The sequence below is a fragment of the Dufourea novaeangliae genome, unplaced genomic scaffold (assembly GCF_001272555.1).
Source record: "Dufourea novaeangliae isolate 0120121106 unplaced genomic scaffold, ASM127255v1 scaffold396, whole genome shotgun sequence".
In the NCBI taxonomy this organism is placed as follows: Eukaryota; Metazoa; Arthropoda; class Insecta; order Hymenoptera; family Halictidae; genus Dufourea; species Dufourea novaeangliae.
The window spans coordinates 65,780-84,588 of record NW_015374265.1 but is presented as its reverse complement, the minus strand read 5'-3'; the positions used below and the strand labels follow the sequence as shown (position 1 = coordinate 84,588).

Sequence of the window (18,809 nt, the reverse complement as noted above, 5' to 3'; positions counted from 1 at the left end):
TGCACTATCTTTCAATTGGAAATAGCAGCTCCACAACTTCTGTAGGAGGGTGTGCGCAAGATTCGCGCGTGCACGCGGCGCTCATGCGACACGGCACGTTCTCCTGTATGACAGTGCGATATTCTTCTATAATACAGAGGTGACGATTGTTTTCGCATGACAATAATCTTAAGGCCGCTACACAGTTTTGCCTGAACAATGGGGCCTGCGCAGGCCGTCCGATGTCTGCACAGGTTCCTGACAAGTGATTGAAGAAAAGAAAAGTTTAAAGAACATGTAAACTTATTAAATGAATTGCGGTTTGCACTTAAAGATTGGAACAACTATTTAAGGATGAACGAAGAAACTTGTATAAAGTTTGTGTATTTAATTACTCCGTTAATAAAAAGAAAAGGTACGGGTATGAGGAAAGCTATTTCACCTCACGAGAGATTATACAGGGTGAACCATGAATCGTGATCAGTAGAGATTACTCTGTTAATATCAGTCCGATCGAAAATTTTGTTATCAGTTATAGCATGGTTTCAAGAGTCCACACTCTTTTCTTTTATGATTTTTCAAGGTCGCCTTCAATTTTTTGCAAATACACCTATCATTTTTTTACGCCTATCTGTTAGAGGATTTCAAGACGAATTCGGTAAGTATCATAACATAACATATGTTAGGCGCAAAAAAATGATAGGTATATTTGCAAAAAATTGAAGGTGACCTCGAAAAATCATTAAAAAAGAGAGTTGACAAAAAATTTGCTATCATCACGTTAAAGCTCTCTTGAAACCATGGTATACCTGATAAAAACATTTTCGATCGGACAGCTAATAACAGAGTAATCCCTTCTGATCACGATTCGTGGTTCACCCTGTATACAGGGTGAATTACCTAACGTTTGCACCTCAAATATCTTTGTTGTTTTTAAAGATACGTCAATGTCTTAAGGACACAGTTGAATGGTTCAATGGAGCTCACACGATGCAACAAAATGTTTGTTTTTATGTCATGTTTTTTTAGAGATATCAAGGTCACCTTCATTTTTTAACACTAAAACTACCGAACCCTTCGGAAAGATAGGAATTAGAACGGCAAAACCGGTCATTTGACCGGTCGTAGGTTTAGTGTAAAATGGGACCACAGTTTTTTTCATGCCCTTGAATAAGCTTGAATAATTATAGTTACTGAATTTTTAATGAAAGGGACTATCATTGTAGATGTTTAAAAAAGGGTGATATATACATACACACAACAGAATTCAGTTGTTGACCCGAAAAATTAACAAAAAAGTAGAATTTTTTAATGTATTATTTGAAGAAATGAATTTTTCTGAAATCTAATAATATATCTGAATACCTTATAACAAAACACACAATATTGCCATTTAAATCGTTTCTGTATCTCCAATAGTTTCCGAAATATTCAACCAGGCTTGTTTCACACCCGTAAATTTGAGGTCTGTTTTCACTCCTTCAATATGGATGATAGCAGATACAAAAAAATACGTGTCAAATATTTTGATGAGAACCACTTTGTAACAAAATTTCATAAGAATCAGTGATTGTTATTCGGTATAATATTATTTGCTAGACTGATTGAACTTAAAACAAAAATATTTTTCCTTATTATCTGAAAGTGACAGTTAAATCAGAAATCAAGTCTGGCAATAGAGGGCATCAATAGTCATTTACCAGTAAACCTCATTTCTGTAAAACATTTGAAATAAATTTTTTTTCAACATAATTTTGAAATTTAAAGCTATGTGGATCACGGTGAATACATCTAATGTTCACACAAATTTATAAAAAATTGTACTGGACTGAAACAATTACTGATTTGTTTCATACATTACTAACATTCTCTAATTGTTTAGTATCCGCAATTTCGTTATCCAGAAAAATAATTTTGAAACAAGTCCATTAATTTTCGAGAAAGATACAAGGGAACTCGTAATTGACAATGATAACTCCGTCCAAAAAAATGTTCTTATTTTGTGTATAGAAAAATCATTAAAAAGCACTATTTATTAATTTTGTATTCTTTTAATAAATATGAACATTAAATACATTCTTATCCTGTTTGGTTTTGAAATTCCCATTTATACACTCAAATTAAGCTGAATTACACTCGAAAAGTACTATTATAAACACTCGAAGTGAGATAAAACACACGAAATAAAAGAACAACTTGTTAGACTTTGATCCTTTTTCCATTGGAGAATTGTGACATTGATTGTACTTCCCCGAACCCTGAATTCTGTAATCCTTGGATTAGTCCCGTTTTTTTTCCTTTTATTTTACTACATTTTTATAGGTTATCTTAAGATTTAACACATGATGCTAAAATCTCAGTTTCAATTTAGAATGGACTGTGGTCGTTTTTTTCATGAGCTCTTTATATTCTATTGACAATATTAATGATATTACAACATTGGGCTAAGAATAACCCAAAATACTAGCAACACTTAACGATTCCTGCGGTAGTTATTACCTGCTGTCGCTGTGCTTAAAGGCCAGTTGCGCTCGACGGAGGGTTAATTACGTGTCGTCTACATTTATTGCGTCGTATTATCCGTGTAAACGTATACAGTTGCGTAAACATCCGTATGCTATTTACTTATGAGTTATGACGCCCCACCATAACACTACCCCAGGCGTAATAGTATTGGGTTGGCAAGAAAGTAATTTCGGTTGTGACACATAGATAGCGTTGTAAGTGTTTTGAAGGACTCTTGTCTGCGTTATGGTTTTTTCCTTTTGACATTTGATATCAGTCACATTTAGGTTGCTTAAGAAGCAAGTTGTGCAAATTTTTGTTTGTAGCTGTTAGTTCAGGGTCAATTTTAACATGGAGTGCAAAAACGAACATTTTCGGCATACTTTACTCTTTTATTTTCGTAAAGGAAAGAAAGCTGCTGAGGCCCACAAAGAGATATGTGAAGTTTATGGTGTTGATTGCATAACAGATCGCACGTGTCAGAATTGGTTTAAAAAATTCCGTTCTGGAGATTTTTCACTCAAAGATGACCAACGTTCTGGTCGACCTACTGAAGTTGATGATGACCAAATCAAAGCCATAATTGAAGAGGATCGTCACATAACTGTTCGAGAGATTGCAGAGAGGTTAAATGTATCGCATACAACAATTGAAAATCACTTAAAATGTCTTGGAGTCGCTAAGAAGCTCGATATTTGGGTTCTGCATATATTGAAAGAGATTCACTTAACACAACGAATCAATATTTGCGATATGCATCTCAAGCGCAATGAAGCCGATCCTTTCTTGAAACGTATCATCACTGGTAATGAAAAATGGGTCATGTACAGTAACATTATTCGAAAACGATCATGGTCCAAGCGTGATGAACCAGCACAATCCACATCTAAAGCTGAATTGCATCAAAAAAAGGTCATGTTGTCAATTTGGTGGGACTACAAAGGTGTTGTGTATTTTGAGTTGCTTCCAAGAAACCAGACGATCAATTCAGATGTTTACTGTCAACAACTATTGAAACTGGATGAAGCAATAAAAGAAAAACGGCCAGAATTGGCAAATCGCAAAGGAATTGTGTTCCACCATGATAATGCAAGGCCTCACACATCTTTAGTAACTCGTGGGAAATTATTGGAGCTTGGTTGGGAAGTGATGTCGCATCCCCCATACAGCCCTGATATGGCACCATCTGATTACCATTTATTTCGAAGTTTGCAAAACTCTTTGAATGGTAAAACTTTTACAAATGATGATGACCGTAAGTCGCACTTGGTTCAGTTTTTTGCTGATAAGGACCAGAAATTCTATGAGCGCGGAATCATGAAGCTGCAAGAAAGATGGCAAAAGGTCATTGAACAAAATGGAAAATATATAATTGATTAAAGTTTATTCTTTGTATAAAAAAAATGAGTTTTATTTCACACTACAAAACCGAAATTACTTTCTTGCCAACCCAATATATGCCGCCGAGGACAACGCTGTTTTTAAGCAGGCGGCCGCTACTTCGAATCGCAACGGACTTCCCACATACTTTCACGCCACATAATCGCTCATTAAACATCTCTCGTTTTCTCGGCCGAGACGGTGAATACTGTCACGCACCATATTCCTTTGTGTGCGGTGTAACTTCACGAGAGTAGATGCACGTGTATGCGCACAGCGCGCGTACTTGTCCGACGAGACCCACGGTGAACCGGAAGTTCCATCGACTTCTATTTAGGGTTGAATCGATACCGTCAAGATATCGATACTTTTACTCATTGCTGATATTGTATGAAGGTATCGATACTTACTCGGTATCGAAACAAAAATATCGATACCCACTTGTATCGAAACAAAAGTATCGATACCTACTTGAATCGAATTATATTTTCCTAACCTTGATACCCAACACAAAAGTAATTTATACCTTGAGAGAAAAGAAAATACACCACTATATATTTATTTAAATATTTAATATAACAGATATGTATAAACTATATACAATATACGTAATATATGATGTACATAATAAATAAATACGTGTGCAGGTATTAATCATCAGATATTATTTGTACAAGCATACGTAGTTTTAGAAATATTCTGAAAATATTTAACTTGGGGCATAAGATCTGCGACGCAAGGTGGTCCCAAAAATATCTAGAGAAATCAAACCAATCCATCTTTCTAAGTATATTGCAAAAATGAACCCAGTAAAATATAGAGTATATAACAAGACAATGATGTTGTACTTAGAAAAATGGAAAAGCCCCTTATTTTTCTAAAAACAGAGGAATAAATAAAGATTCATCAGTAACATAAATAATTCATTTATTAATGATAAAATATTTAGTAGAAACTGAAACGGAAAACGCAATCTTTGACTTCGCAAATGAATTAAATGTGCTAAATTTAAGTAGTAAAATATTTCATTGAGGAGGTAGCATGCACATTAGATAGATGAAGATTCTGCAGGAAACAATGCAGGAAAACTTGTTCTATATTTGAAAATACCATTTTCAGAAGCCTAATCACATACATATACCTATATTATTTTAATATTGAAAATATTTAAATACACATTGCTTAATTATTAATATAAACAACATTCTCTTGTGTTAAAAGTAATTACAATATCAAATATTGATGGGTCGATACTTACTCCATTTGATTACAAGTACTTTTTTTTCAATACCTACTTGGTATCGCAACCGTACGTATCGATACCAAAAGTACTCGGTATCGCAACAAAAGTATCGAGTAATATAGTCGTATTTACTTGTACCGATTCATCCCTACTCCTATTATAAAACCGTTGTGTTTGCTTACGCGTTTAAAATTAGGTTAATTTAGCAGCTATAATATATGGAATCGATAAATATTTAAATTGTCAATTTTCATAGTCTCTGTTTAAATAAAGAACGTTTTGTATCACAAAAATGATTGTTCTGTTATCCAAAAATTCCTTTATCTGCACATTTATGTCTCTTTATTAGTTCAGATACCGGAGGCTCTACTGTAGTGCCTTGAGTACATACTTATCAGACTCGATATGTGAAACTCGACAAGTTCACACATTCCTGCAGAACTTCATACGGCTTTAAGGACCTTAAACAGTACTCTATAAATACATTGTGTAGATATGTGTGCACATAGAACCGTGAAAGTAGAAGATTCCTACAGTTGTTCAGTTCCCACGAGCAGGGTGCGTCAGGTGGCTAGCGTAGGGTGCGTGCAGTCATCTCTCTCTTTACCCCTCGGAATAGGCGTAAACTTCATGGTAAACCCCCTTGGCGCCATCACATCGCTACTTTCAACACGCAGGTTCCACATGTGTATACTTACGTATCTATACGCGGCTTAGACGTGATTTTCTTCTGACCCAGCACGCTATATTAACAAAAACTCAAGGTATTGACTTTTCAAATAATCCAACAGCTTGTGAAACACGAGAAATAGAATTCTACAAATTATTCTTTTTTTTCTAACATATACATATATTTATATAAAGCGCAAGTATTAAAACTAGAGTTTTGAAAGAAAATTTAACGTTGGCGTTTTCGTTGAAAATTGCGTAACCTGAAAGATTAAGATATTTACGTGAATGACAAACATTTAAAATTTCGTTTTTAATTTACTTCAAAGTGTCATTGCTTATCGCATGTACTCGAATAAGTTCTATTTTTTATGAGAAATAGAGTAACTGTATCTAATTACGCCTAGCACGGAGTATCGGTGAAGAATGTGATAAATTCTGTTGATAATTTAAAATTCTAGGTTGCAACGTTATATGAGCGACGTCAAGCAAATGAAATGTATTTCAGTGACATCTTCATAGTTTAAAAATTTATTGAACTGTGACAATTTTACGTCATATTGGGAGAAGACAAGTTCAAAAATTCTATGATTGCGTGAATAATTACTGGGAGTATCCAATTAATGACATGTTTAAGCAATTCAATTAGTTCCAACGTTTTAGTTAACGGAAATAATTTTGTTCTGTATTGACCAGCATACACTCAATAACGCCTACCCTTCAGTGTAATAATAGCTACAGATGGGGACACGAAATTTGCAAAGCTACAAGAACTGTATTTTGTTTGACCAGCATGTAAATCCGATCGTCGGAAAAAATATGCAATAATATTAATATATTAAAATTGTAATTTTTTTAACATAATTCTCTTAAAAAAGTTTGGTGAAAAGCCTCCGAAGTATTCATATGGTTATAAATAACAAACACACATATAGCTACAGCCTTAAAAGTTCATAAATATATGAACTGATCAATATTTTTCAGGTAGTTAATATTATGTGCATGTTTTCATGATTTCTGATTTTTGCATGCTTTGTTTTGTTTCAATCGTGATTAAAAATCCTGAAATTTTAACAGTTCTGTCCTGCCATGCAACATAAAGCATTTCTTTATTATTTCAGACAGATTACATAGAAAATATCAATTACCCGTCAATTGAAACTAATTTTAATTTGGGTAGGTGAAATTTATGCACTCATCCTACGATGTAATTAGCAGGTTTGACGGTAATTATTTCAGCGAAGAATATTAATTAACCTTGCGAATAGATGCTTTTGATTGTATGAAAATGCTGTAACGAAATTACATGTTCTGTTTTTATACGGAAGTTGCTCACTAGGGTGGAAGTATTTTGTGCACTGGCGCGTGTTAAAGGTAATCAAATGTCAAGCAGGAAGAGACCTTATGGCAACACGCTCATGCGTGAACATTGATTATAACATTGATTGATTTATAGTTCAGCTAATAGTAAAATACCACCATATTGAACTTAAGGTAATCAAATGTCAAGCAGGAAGAGACCTTATGGCAACACGCTCATGCGTGAACATTGATTTATAGTTCAGCTAATAGTAAAATACCACCATATTGAACCCTTACTATTTCTTAAATATTGCAACGTATGTTTTAACATAACATTAAATTACTTTTCAAACAACAAAGTTCATTAAAAAATTCATTATTTGAAGTATCATTCCATGTTATTTTTATGTGTTACTTCTATGCTTTCGGCAATGTACTATATGTGAACAGAGAGTTTATAACACTAGAACAACCAAACCCGCAAAAATGATGCATTTAAAAATTCTTATTCAACAATTACTGAAATCATAAAGGTGCTTTTGTTGGAATTTACGTTTACTTTTAATTTATTGTGCATTTTAATACCACACCATTTTGTTTAGCATACATTCAACATTGGTAGTTCTAGTGTTAAAATAATGATATAATCTTTTCATTTTTCCGGTAATCATTAATGTAAGCTACAGTGTTAATCAATACTGAACCAAAAATTAAGGTTTTCTTGTTATGAAATAAAAATTTACGATACATCATTAATGTTGATTCACGTTTAAAAATTTCCGTGAAACAAAATTATTGACTTGATTTCATACGGGTATGATATCTGCAACTTATGAACGTGAAAGGCATTATCTATAATACGGTTAAACAGAAACTGTTATTATGCTTTACAAAAATTGTAGTCGAATAACGAAGCTGCTTTGCTTGTATACAGACTTGACACATTTGAAAGTACTCAAAATGCAATGAAAATATCCTAATCTTCCAATACAATAAAGACCATGAAAAACAATATTAAAAACTACTGTCATACCATTGTAATTTCTTTGTCTTTCATCTAGCCAGTCTCATATGCCTCTTGTTTTTAGTTTCTTCACCTCTAGAGAACAGGCAGGTTTAAAATGATAACTAATACATAAAAAGGAATTTTTGTATAAAAAAACGTCCTTTTACTGTATTCTTGCTTATATTCAATAATGTCGTTGTGTGTGATATACCCTGATAACCAGTTGGGTACAAGTTTCGAGCAAATTGCCAGTAATAAATGACAAAAGTTGTCTAAAAAACTGGCATTGAAAAAAATTTGGCTCTGCAGGTTTGGCTGACTGGGTATTTCGGAGCAAGATACAACACACAGAATCATATCACATTCACGACATGTAAATGTTGAACTTCGACAAATATCTCCAATTTGTAGTAGTTGATATATTTAAGATGGTAATAATTTTAAGAGCCAAAGAATATATAGATACTGTAAAATATATTATTCTGATGTTTTTATTACTTATATTTATATTTATTAAGGTAATAAATTAAAAAGATGATATTTCTATTAATATTCATAAGACAAAATAATCATTAATAAATAATGAAAATCTACTTAAACTTGTAATTACGAATATTAAAATGTATTTAAAATTTTTTATTATATTCGATTTACGATTATATTTTATTTTATTAAATTTTATTTAATATATTATTTAAATTATATTTAAGTTTCGAGCATTTAAAAATTGGAATTTTATGGTATTAATTACGAAAGTAATGTAAAAGAATAATACATATGTAAAGACTACAAAAAAAGAGCGACGCTTTTTTAGCTACATATGTTAACAATATTGACCTGTCGAAACTTAATTCCCAAATAAAATTTAATTTCGACGACCGAAAAAACCCTTACGTATGATATTTTAAAGTGAAAACAGATTATAACTTACACATACATAGGCTTCCCGTCCTCTTAAGGTTAGGAGCAGCGTAAGAACTCCTCACACGCCTGCTTCCCCTTCCAACCGTTCTTTTGACAAAGCTTACAATCAGACGCTTGGCTCTGTTACTCCATCGTAACGACGGGCAGTGGTGGGGACAGGTTTTAGCTCCCGGGAACCACCGCTGTGTTAAGTAATATTATACAAAAAAAGGGTCCCATCTTGATTACTGTACCTTAGAAAAAGAAACAAATTATACATATATTCCGTCACAAATTTCCTCACGAAATTCAAAATACCTATTAAAAAGAAACTTTCACGTCAAGGCTAAAATACTGTACTACCGAACAGAATAATCTGAGAACAGAATGAAAATAATTTTCGCGTCAAGAGTATAGGGTACACCGGATTTAAATTTCCCACCATTTTTTTTATATTTCAGTTGGCAACCCTAATGTTTGACATTTGGGTTAAGAATGGATCGCTATACAAAAGAACGATATGGACCTAGAAGAAATGTCGTTTCAACAGGATGATGCCACATGCCACACAGCAAGAGAAACCATCGATTTGTTAAGACGTTTTCCTAGTCGTGTGGTTTCCAGAAATGCTGACGTTAATTGGCCGCCCAGATTTTGCGACTTTTTTTTCTCTGGAATTTTGTAAAGTCCAAGATCTATGCTAACAAACCACAATCAATTCCTGAACTCAAAACAGAAATCCAACGCATTATTTACTTTATAAATCAATCAAAATTGCCCAATTAAATAATAATTTACTGTGTTTCGTTTTAAAATTAAATCCGGCGTACCCGAAGGACCACCCTTTACCATGAAGGTAAACAATTGCATTCAATCACCGTTCGAATGCACGAAAGAATAAAAGGTACAGGTCCCCATTCCTGCCCACGCAGCCAATTCCAGTGCATCACGTTCGGACGAGTCATTTTTACTCGACACGTCCAAAGTGACTCGGTATCGTCTTGATCCTCTCCCCGAAATGTGGACAATAAAGTTTCCCAAACGGTCATCGGCGACGGATTCTCGTTTTAAGTAGCCTCGATTCGGTTGGGATTCAAGAGGAGAAGAAGAAGAAAAAAAAAAGGAAGCTTCGGCATAGGTACCCTATAGCGAGGAGAAGATAGGGAGCGGGAGAGAGAGGTCGGATGGCGGAGGCACGAAATCCTTCCCACGTCGACGAAACGTGCTGAAAGCGTGCTGCTCGCGTGGCCGTTAGACCAGAACGCTGGGGAGGAAAGGAGAGGCATCGGTGCATCCAGCCGGAATCTTTCTCACGGGCGAGGAGGACGTCAGGTGCAGGACCTCCTTCAGGAAGTACAACGGTTCCTTACAAGGATTCGCGACTTCTGCCTTCCCACGCTCCTCCAGTTGTAACGGCCAGATTCGACTCCCCCTCCACCTCCCCTCCCCACACCCTTTGGCACCGTCTTGTACTGCCTTTTTTTTACGCCGGCTGATTAAAGGCTTCAGGACATTCGGTATGATCAAACCAGGCAGGAAAATGAATTAACGGTCTTGAAGTTGTGTACAGTGGTAACATCTCTAGTAGCAATTATTGTTAGCATTTTGATGGGACTTTGATGCACTATTGGTTGGCCAACAGTTAGAATTGTCACCCTTATTTGCAACTGGACCAACAATCATATCCAACGTAAGGCCCACGTCACTATACTACAAAGGGCCAACTGGAGCTTTCGTTCCGTAGGACCAATTGCTCAGTATCTACATTAAACCAATAGTAGGAAGACAGTTGGCTATACTACAGTTCCATAAAATCCTTTACAAATATTTGAAGGAGTATAACACTGGAAATAATATTTATAATAATTACTTGTTATAATAAGTATATACATGTATAAATTGTATATGTATTTTAAATAGGTAAACAAGTATTTTACCAGCAAAGTTACCTTTACAATTTATTATGTACAATTTATACATGTAGCTAACTATTACAAAAATATTTGAAAAATATTTGAAATTAAAAATATTTGAAGGAATGTAACACTGGAAATAATATTTATAATAATTACTTGTTATAATAATTATATACATGTGTAAATTGTATCTGAATATTAAACAGGAAAACAAGTGTTTTACCAGCATACTTACCTTTACAATTTATACATGTAGCTAATTATTACAAACAATTATTATAAGTTATTTCCCATCTTCTGTCCCCTGACTCTATTTTCACAAAATTTAAAATATCAAATGTGTTGCGCGACAGTAACAAATTGCGAGTATATTCATAAATAAGAAAACAAAAAAATCAATTTGAAATATAATAACAAGTTTTTAGTTGTAACAACGTTTCTGACGTCTTCAAGACTATATTTAAATGTTGGCAAACTTTGACTGGACCAATGTCGTATTATCATTGTAAATTTCTCATTAACTAACCAACTATAATAATTGTAGGCCAAACATTGGATATTCGCTGGCAAATTGACATAACTTTTTCGTCGTAGGCTCTGTTTTGGGAATTTGTAAGCAAAAACACTAACTATATCCCAACTTACTCCCAACTGTTGAATACCGTTGGCCAACCATTAATGCTACTAGGGATAGTTATTCAGCTAAAATTATGGACCTTCCTCGTTTTCCAAATAAATCCAGAACTTTAAATTAAACTAACTTAATAACAGCTTTAACTTCATCTTTTCCATTCGACGATTCAGACATTGTTGTGCCCAGTCAATTCCTATAATTTAGATTTCAGTATACTTTCACAATGAAAGTTTGGCAACATTGTGAGGAAAATAACATCTATTCAATATCGAAACATTTCACTTCTATTTTACATCGTACAGTACTTAACACTAGGTTTACGGACATTTCTTATTATATCTATCTCTACAGACACGCGTCAACGAAACCGCAGATTTTCTTTAAAAAACAACTTATTTTATTTAGTACGCAATTTACGATCGCGTCAAATTGACGCGTATCCGTAGAGATAGGTATATATGGACTCCTCTCGATTATCATCTGGGTTGTTCAACACGAGGCTCGGGCACGAAAATTACGTCAATATAGTTTAGCGCTCCACGCTTTTATTTATAGTTACTAATGTCACGATTTTATTTAAATTTATATTAAATTTTTCTATCTATTCTGACACTAATTTTATAACAGAAGAAATTTTTAACTAATTGCTTAAAATTTTGGGGAAAACTATTAATCATTTAACTGGATTCGGTATTTTATGGAGAACCAGGAAAAAAATTATTTACTCTTTTTTAGTGCATTTTAATATACGCGTAGTGTTTAAAAAGTTTTTTTGTAAATCTTTCACCCATGCCCTGAAGCGGTCAATAATTTCTATTTGATTTGATTTATTTTGTTATTTCACCAAGTTTACTTTTTGCCGGAGAAAATGATAAAAGCGAATAGCATCATTTTTATACACACAACTGTTACAGCTGTACACACAGCAATATATCCCAGATAGCACATGACGCCTTGAAGACGCCCATTTTACGGCTGTTTTAGATCTAAAACGTCTTTAAGCCGTCTTCAAGGCGTCATGTGCTATCTGGGTATTTTACTTTTATTTTTTCCAGGAGAAAATTCCATGGTGTACATTTGCATAACTGTGTAAATAATTATGACCGTTATTATACGATTAATTTAAATGCATTAAATAACACAACAAATATAAAAACACTGGTTGTTCTCAACCTGTCTATTTAAACATTCTCGATCATATGGATACTCGACTTAGTCTCTGTAGTTACATTTGCTGTCACTAGTGGGCGTATCGAAATTCGGACTTTCCCAAAACCTACTGTTAAAAGTAAACGTATTAATGATTCTGTAGATATAGTAATATTTTACCGTCATTTCTCAATAAAACGCCACGAGCATGTAGGTATGTAATTGAACGAAGGACAAGATACATTTAATAGCGAAAGCAAAAAAATTCGTCCTCATAGGAACGAAAAATATGTCTGGGATCTGACAATGAACTCTAAACATAATGGGACCGTTGCGCGTCATCCGTCGTTGCGATTCACTTCCATGGGAAAAATGTTACGGATGGAACAGCTTGTGGCCAAATTGGGACACCTGGATTTTCCAGAAATGAAAGGGCCACGCGACTGTGAACACGCAGATCACGCCTCGGAGTCAAGTGGCTCGTTACAGAATCGTGGGAATCTGCTGGGACCTGGATCAGAAATTCGACTCACGGGGGCTAACAGACGGATTCGAGATTCGTCCCACTTGTTATCCACGCGACCGCCACGCTTGTTGCCCGTTCCACGGCTATACCGGGCGTATATCCGTTAGGTCACGTCAAAGAAAAAAAAAAAGAATAAACAGATGTGACTATTATCCATCTATACTCGACGCCACGATGGAACATAGAATTGAACGAAAATTATTCATGCCGGAAGTAGAACACAAAAGAATATCCTTTACGTAACGTATCTCAAGATGTGGATGACAACTACTTTTATCACTTGATATATTCCTTATCAAACGTCGCGTGAAAGAACTCCAAATAATTAAAAAATTTCTACTTATTTACAACATTATCATTTAAAATAACTGGACTGTCTCATGTTATATGATATGCAATTCTTCAATCTAGGCTAAGCTTTAGTGGATATACTTCATTAGAATATTTACTATGTATTGTATGTATTCTCCTGTAACTACATAGATCCCTGGGCTTGAGTCAAGCCTAGGGTCCTTCCAATAAATACAATAACTATTGTATATTGTCATACAGTAACTTTACTGCATTCATATCGAGACCACATATTCCACATTCTTAGATATTTCATTAATAGCTTAACCCTTATGTTATTAACCGTGTACTTGGATACCTATTTCCAATTTGTTTAAAAAAATGTTTCTTGTAGAAATATCGCCAAACCGTTTTGGATCCCCATTCTTTAAATAATTTTACATTGATTTACATTTATAGATTATAAATATACGCAAAAAGTTTTAGATATGAACATTTCGAACGTATTCACATACATACACAGTAGGGGACAAAAGTATTCGCACACCCTTTAAAACAGAACAACTTTTTTCAAATTGGTCCAAGTGACTTGAGTTCTTTTGTGAAGTTAGGAATATTAGTTTACTAAATGATATGTAAACAAAATTTGAAAAAATTGCAATTGGTCGGAATCCCGAAGAAAATAGTAAAGGTTGCTTTTTACAATTTTTTATTTGAGATTGTAATGAAAAATTTAAGAAATACATTTCGACGATTTCGGTTAGTTATATATATATTGAAAATTTCATCAAAATCAGTTAACGTTGCTACGAGATACAAACGGTTAAAAATGTTGAAAATTGCAGTTTTTCGCGACTTTTGACCTACAACTGTAATATATCTAAAGATTCTTACATCATTCCATACCTGTTACTCGTTCCTATATTAACCGATTTTAATCAAAGTTGCAGCATGTATACATATAACTCACATAAATCTTCAAAATGTATTTATTAAATTTTCATTAGTCTCAAACAAAAAAGTTGTAAAAAACGACATTTACTATTTTCTTCGACATTCTGAAAAATCGCAAACTTAGTAAACTAATCCTTCTAACTTCACAAAGAGACTCTAGCCACTTGGTCCAATTTTGAAAGAGTTGTACTGTTTTAAAAGGTGTACAAATACTTTTTTTACCCACTGTATGTAATACCTGTACCTTGGTACCCATAACGAAAGCTACAGTTCAGTGGATTGCTGAATTGGAAGTATACGGGAATTTTACAGAATACAAAATTCTTGATTCAAATTGGTTTATTTATTAATTTATACTAATGGACATCTTATATTGAATTGGCAAATAAGTAATCTCGCATTTCTTCAGCAGGGGAGGGTGCTTAGGTTTGGATCTTGGGAGGTTCGGAATAGTAGTAGGAATATTTATAACCTATGCGAAAAGTTTATTACAGTGCGAATTTGGTATTGTGCAAGTATAAGGGTATTTTTATGGTAAGTTTCATACAAATGGCTAACCGAAATAAATCGCTGCTATAATCTCATAAGGTCAATGTCCCTATTTCTAATCACGTCCCGATTTCTGCTCAGTACGTATGTTTTTTATTTAATGTAAAAAGTTAAATAATAAATTAAGTATACAAAAATGATTTAAATTCGTTCAGTATTCCCGTAATTTATATTGTTCGCCAAATTTAGGTTTTGGCAGCTCCAATTTTCGCAGAAATAGGGACATTTTATACTTCATATTAAATTAACAATTATTAAGTTAACATGTTTTTAAAAATACTTTTACTTAAATTTAATTGTAAAGGGAGGTTTAAATTTTATATCTAATCATTTTTTCGTTGATTGTTGCATAAATAAATACTAAAAAACAATTCCTACGGTAGCAGAACTCTTACATAATTAAAAATACGGAAATTGACCTTATGTGTGTGAAACGTTTTTAAGTGTTATAACTTATATCACTTATATTATATGTATAAATAATTTGAAGCCATTTATTAGTTACAATTACACGTTGATATTTAATTTTACTATATACCTAAATATGAAAGTCATACTGTTACCTTTCACTACTAGATATTGTATTTTACATATGTAATATAAAGTCCTAAATATCATGATAAATAAACATTGTGCTTATACCACTTTAAATAAGTATTGCAATAATTGAAGGACGTCAGATTCTTATTCGACTTGTAATCTTAATGTACTGAAAATGGAAACACTCAAAACTTACTATCGTAGACTCTCTTACAAAGTGATCGATGGCGTAAATAGCGCAATCAAAAGAAGATGTCTGAAATACCGGCACGTACCACCACGTGTCAGCCACGCTTCACGCGGAGGAAACGAATTTACTGTATAATCCACGTGGCGTTTCTGTAGCCCGTGCTTCGTTTTCTCGTGTCTTGTTCGTGATAACGCCATTTATAGATACCTCTGCAAGTTAATTACCTCGATATATTTCCAAGACTTTTGCATCTCTTCGGTTGAGTAAATGTTAAAAAGTCGCCACAACAGGACAGTGTCCACCGACCTAAAGGACAATCTATATCAGCTTTTACAGACTCGTATTTTTTTCTAGTAGTTACTTTATAAAAATTTAGATTCTATGTTATCATATTCATCATCCCTGAAGAATTATAATTTTCCGTTTGATCTAAATTTTATCATCGTCCTCAATTATTGTTACGCAACATTTTCATTTATCGCAAAGAAGTAATAATTGGTCATTCGAAGTTCTAAAGAAAACTGCAACATTAATTGAACAAATTTGTAGTGAATTCAATTCCTCGATATTAAAAACGAAATCTTTTGATCAAGTTTAGTTTCATCACTCGACAGAAGATACGAAATTGTATTAATTAAACTAAGAATCGATAACATAAACTTCACAAAAAAAAGAAATACCACCAAGGTGTTTCACTTATAACAAAATAAACCCCGTTGAACATCCTGTTACGTTGTGTTTCAAAAATTCAACGGCACAATTTCTATTTTTTTGTCTACTTTTCCGGATCCCGTAACATTTTTAATGGTTTTAATAAAACTTTCCTAAATGTTACAATAATGACAACTAAATTAATTTAAAGTATGCTAACTACAAACATTATATGTAACTGTAATTATTGATCTCATTGGCACGCTTCTATTGCAAATTTAATCACTGTTTAAATAGATAAATTTCAGAAATTTCTACTGATTTATACATGTGTTTAATTATTATATTGCTTTGATAGGACACGAAATATGAATCGGTAAGTAGTATACATTAATAATGCATCACTAATATCAGGTTTCAAGCTGCAAATTAATGTACATCTTCCAAGTTCATAAAACCCTTCGAATTATCCTATCTCCTTCCCATATTCATTATTCCTGTAATCAGTAAATAATTTCGACTCCTGTAATATATATATGTTCTTTGCCGATAAACCCCATGTGGAACTTCCAACACGTTTTCTGCTATTTATACCTAAGCTCGTTCCGCAGTCGCATTACCAGTCTCATAAATTATTATCCCGCCTCCGTAATTAAATCGTTACCGTAAATCTTCATTACTTTAGCAGATACTTCGTGAAATTGAGACGTTGTTAATGGGAATAAAACAACCGATATTACTCACTCGTTTCCAATCGTATTTGACAATCAATGAGAAACCCAGAAGTGGTATAACCCCTTGAGAAAAGTTCAGATAGTATTCGTGCAAATTACAAGAATTATTATTACTACACTACGAATTTTATGCACTTATAGCCCGTAAGGCCCTGTGAAATACAATAAAAGACAAAACTTTCATCGGATCCAATGAGTTTTCTATTTTAGTCTGAACCCAATAAGACACTTAAGTGAAAAAATAAATTTCTACATTTGCGCCTGTCTCTATAAATTACTTTAGAAAATGTTATTTTGCATAAAAGTCCGCACTCTAATAATTACCAATACAGTACATAAGAATGTGACAGAAGTAAACAAGAGAAATGAAAATTATTTACAATTCAATCTGAATATTCCTTACAATCCAGGTGAAATGTAACCGACGTATCGTCTATGGGCATCTCACTAAAAACCAGCCCATCAGCTCATTGTCAGTAACGTGATCTCATGTACGGTGTTCAGCTGTAAACTGAACGATCAAAGGAAAATCTAGGTTCCTCGTGTCGGGCACACTCGTAACGTGTTGTAAATCAGTGTGACTGGGCCTGACCGGGAGGGGGCGGAGAGGGGTGGGGGCAGGTATGTATTCAGAATCGAGCGATGGTTAGAAAAGGCGGTTCCTTTCCTACTTCCTATCCCCTTATTCTGTCGGTTAATTCCTGATAAGTATATCGGCTCTCTTTGTCCCATTATCTGCGTTCATCTTCGGCGGATGGTCTGTTGACGCGTGTGACGGCAGGCCCCAGAGATCGTGCGACTCGTGGGAACAGAGCGGCCGTTCACGTGGCCGAACCGTTTCAGGAAGCAGCTCTTGGTGTTCCGCTCCCGCGGCCACCACTACGCCGAGCCGCCGACGTGCCTCCGACCGAACGCCCCGAACCGCTCGTCTTCATGCTCGGCTCACTACGACGACGCCCACGCTCCAATCAGCTTCCTGATCGCCGGGGAAAATGGGAGCTGTCCTGCTCGATGGGGTCTCTCCTACATATTGTTAATGTTGCTCTACACTGGACGGTTTCATATGCGACGCACGTTAATTAGCAGCACGCTGCCGCAGATTGTATCGTCGTTCGTCGTTCTACGTGTTTAAACCAGCGATGGGTTCGAGCTGGCGTTAGTGATGGGTAACCAAGCCGGTTTCAATCTGACGAAGTCAGACCGCAAGTCGCGATACGAATTGTATATTATTAAATACAGGGTGTCCCACCTAACTGTGCCACCTTTAATTATTCTCTTATTTGTCACGATACAAAAAAATGGTTCGGGAGAAAGTTAGGGTGTTTTAGGGGGGAAATTAGGCTATGAGATTGAAGGTCACCTCAAGGTCGTATCTTCTGAGATTTCTCTAATGGTAATGTTTTTTTAAATGGAATACCTTATTTTTTTGTTTGTCATTACAAAGAGGAGATCAAAACGTATCCAACAATGTATCACACTATGGGGTGACAACACTTTGGACATACACTAAAATAATCAATAATGCGATTATAGCGTTTATTTTGTTTTTGCAATTCATTTTCTGTGAGCTTCTACCTCAACCAGTTACGTACGAAATTTTCAGCCCAAGGTCACTTCAAGGTTATAGTGTGAAACATTGTTGGATACGTTTTGATCTCCTCTTTGTAAGGGCAAACAAAAAAATAGAC

The 18,809-nt window shown here is 34.4% G+C and overlaps 1 protein-coding gene across 1 annotated transcript; it reads left to right on the top strand.

Moving 5' to 3' along the window:
• Positions 1-2,613: 2,613 nt before the first annotated feature.
• LOC107192646 (histone-lysine N-methyltransferase SETMAR-like) lies at positions 2,614-4,567 on the top strand. Its single transcript, XM_015581958.1, has 3 exons — positions 2,614-2,668; positions 2,891-3,739; positions 4,512-4,567. The coding sequence occupies exons 1-3, from the start codon at positions 2,614-2,616 to the stop codon at positions 4,565-4,567; spliced, it is 960 nt and encodes a 319-aa protein (XP_015437444.1).
• Positions 4,568-18,809: the final 14,242 nt, after the last annotated feature.

Bases quoted from the DNA above. Each gene is read 5' to 3' on its own strand.
- LOC107192646 (XM_015581958.1), top strand. From the start codon at position 2,614: ATGACGCCCCACCATAACACTACCCCAGGCGTAATAGTATTGGGTTGG. The intron at 2,669-2,890 runs GTAATTTCGGTT...ATTTTCGTAAAG, and splicing joins AGTATTGGGTTGGCAAGAAA to GAAAGAAAGCTGCTGAGGCC. The intron at 3,740-4,511 runs GTAAGTCGCACT...ATACGTGTGCAG, and splicing joins TTTTACAAATGATGATGACC to GTATTAATCATCAGATATTA.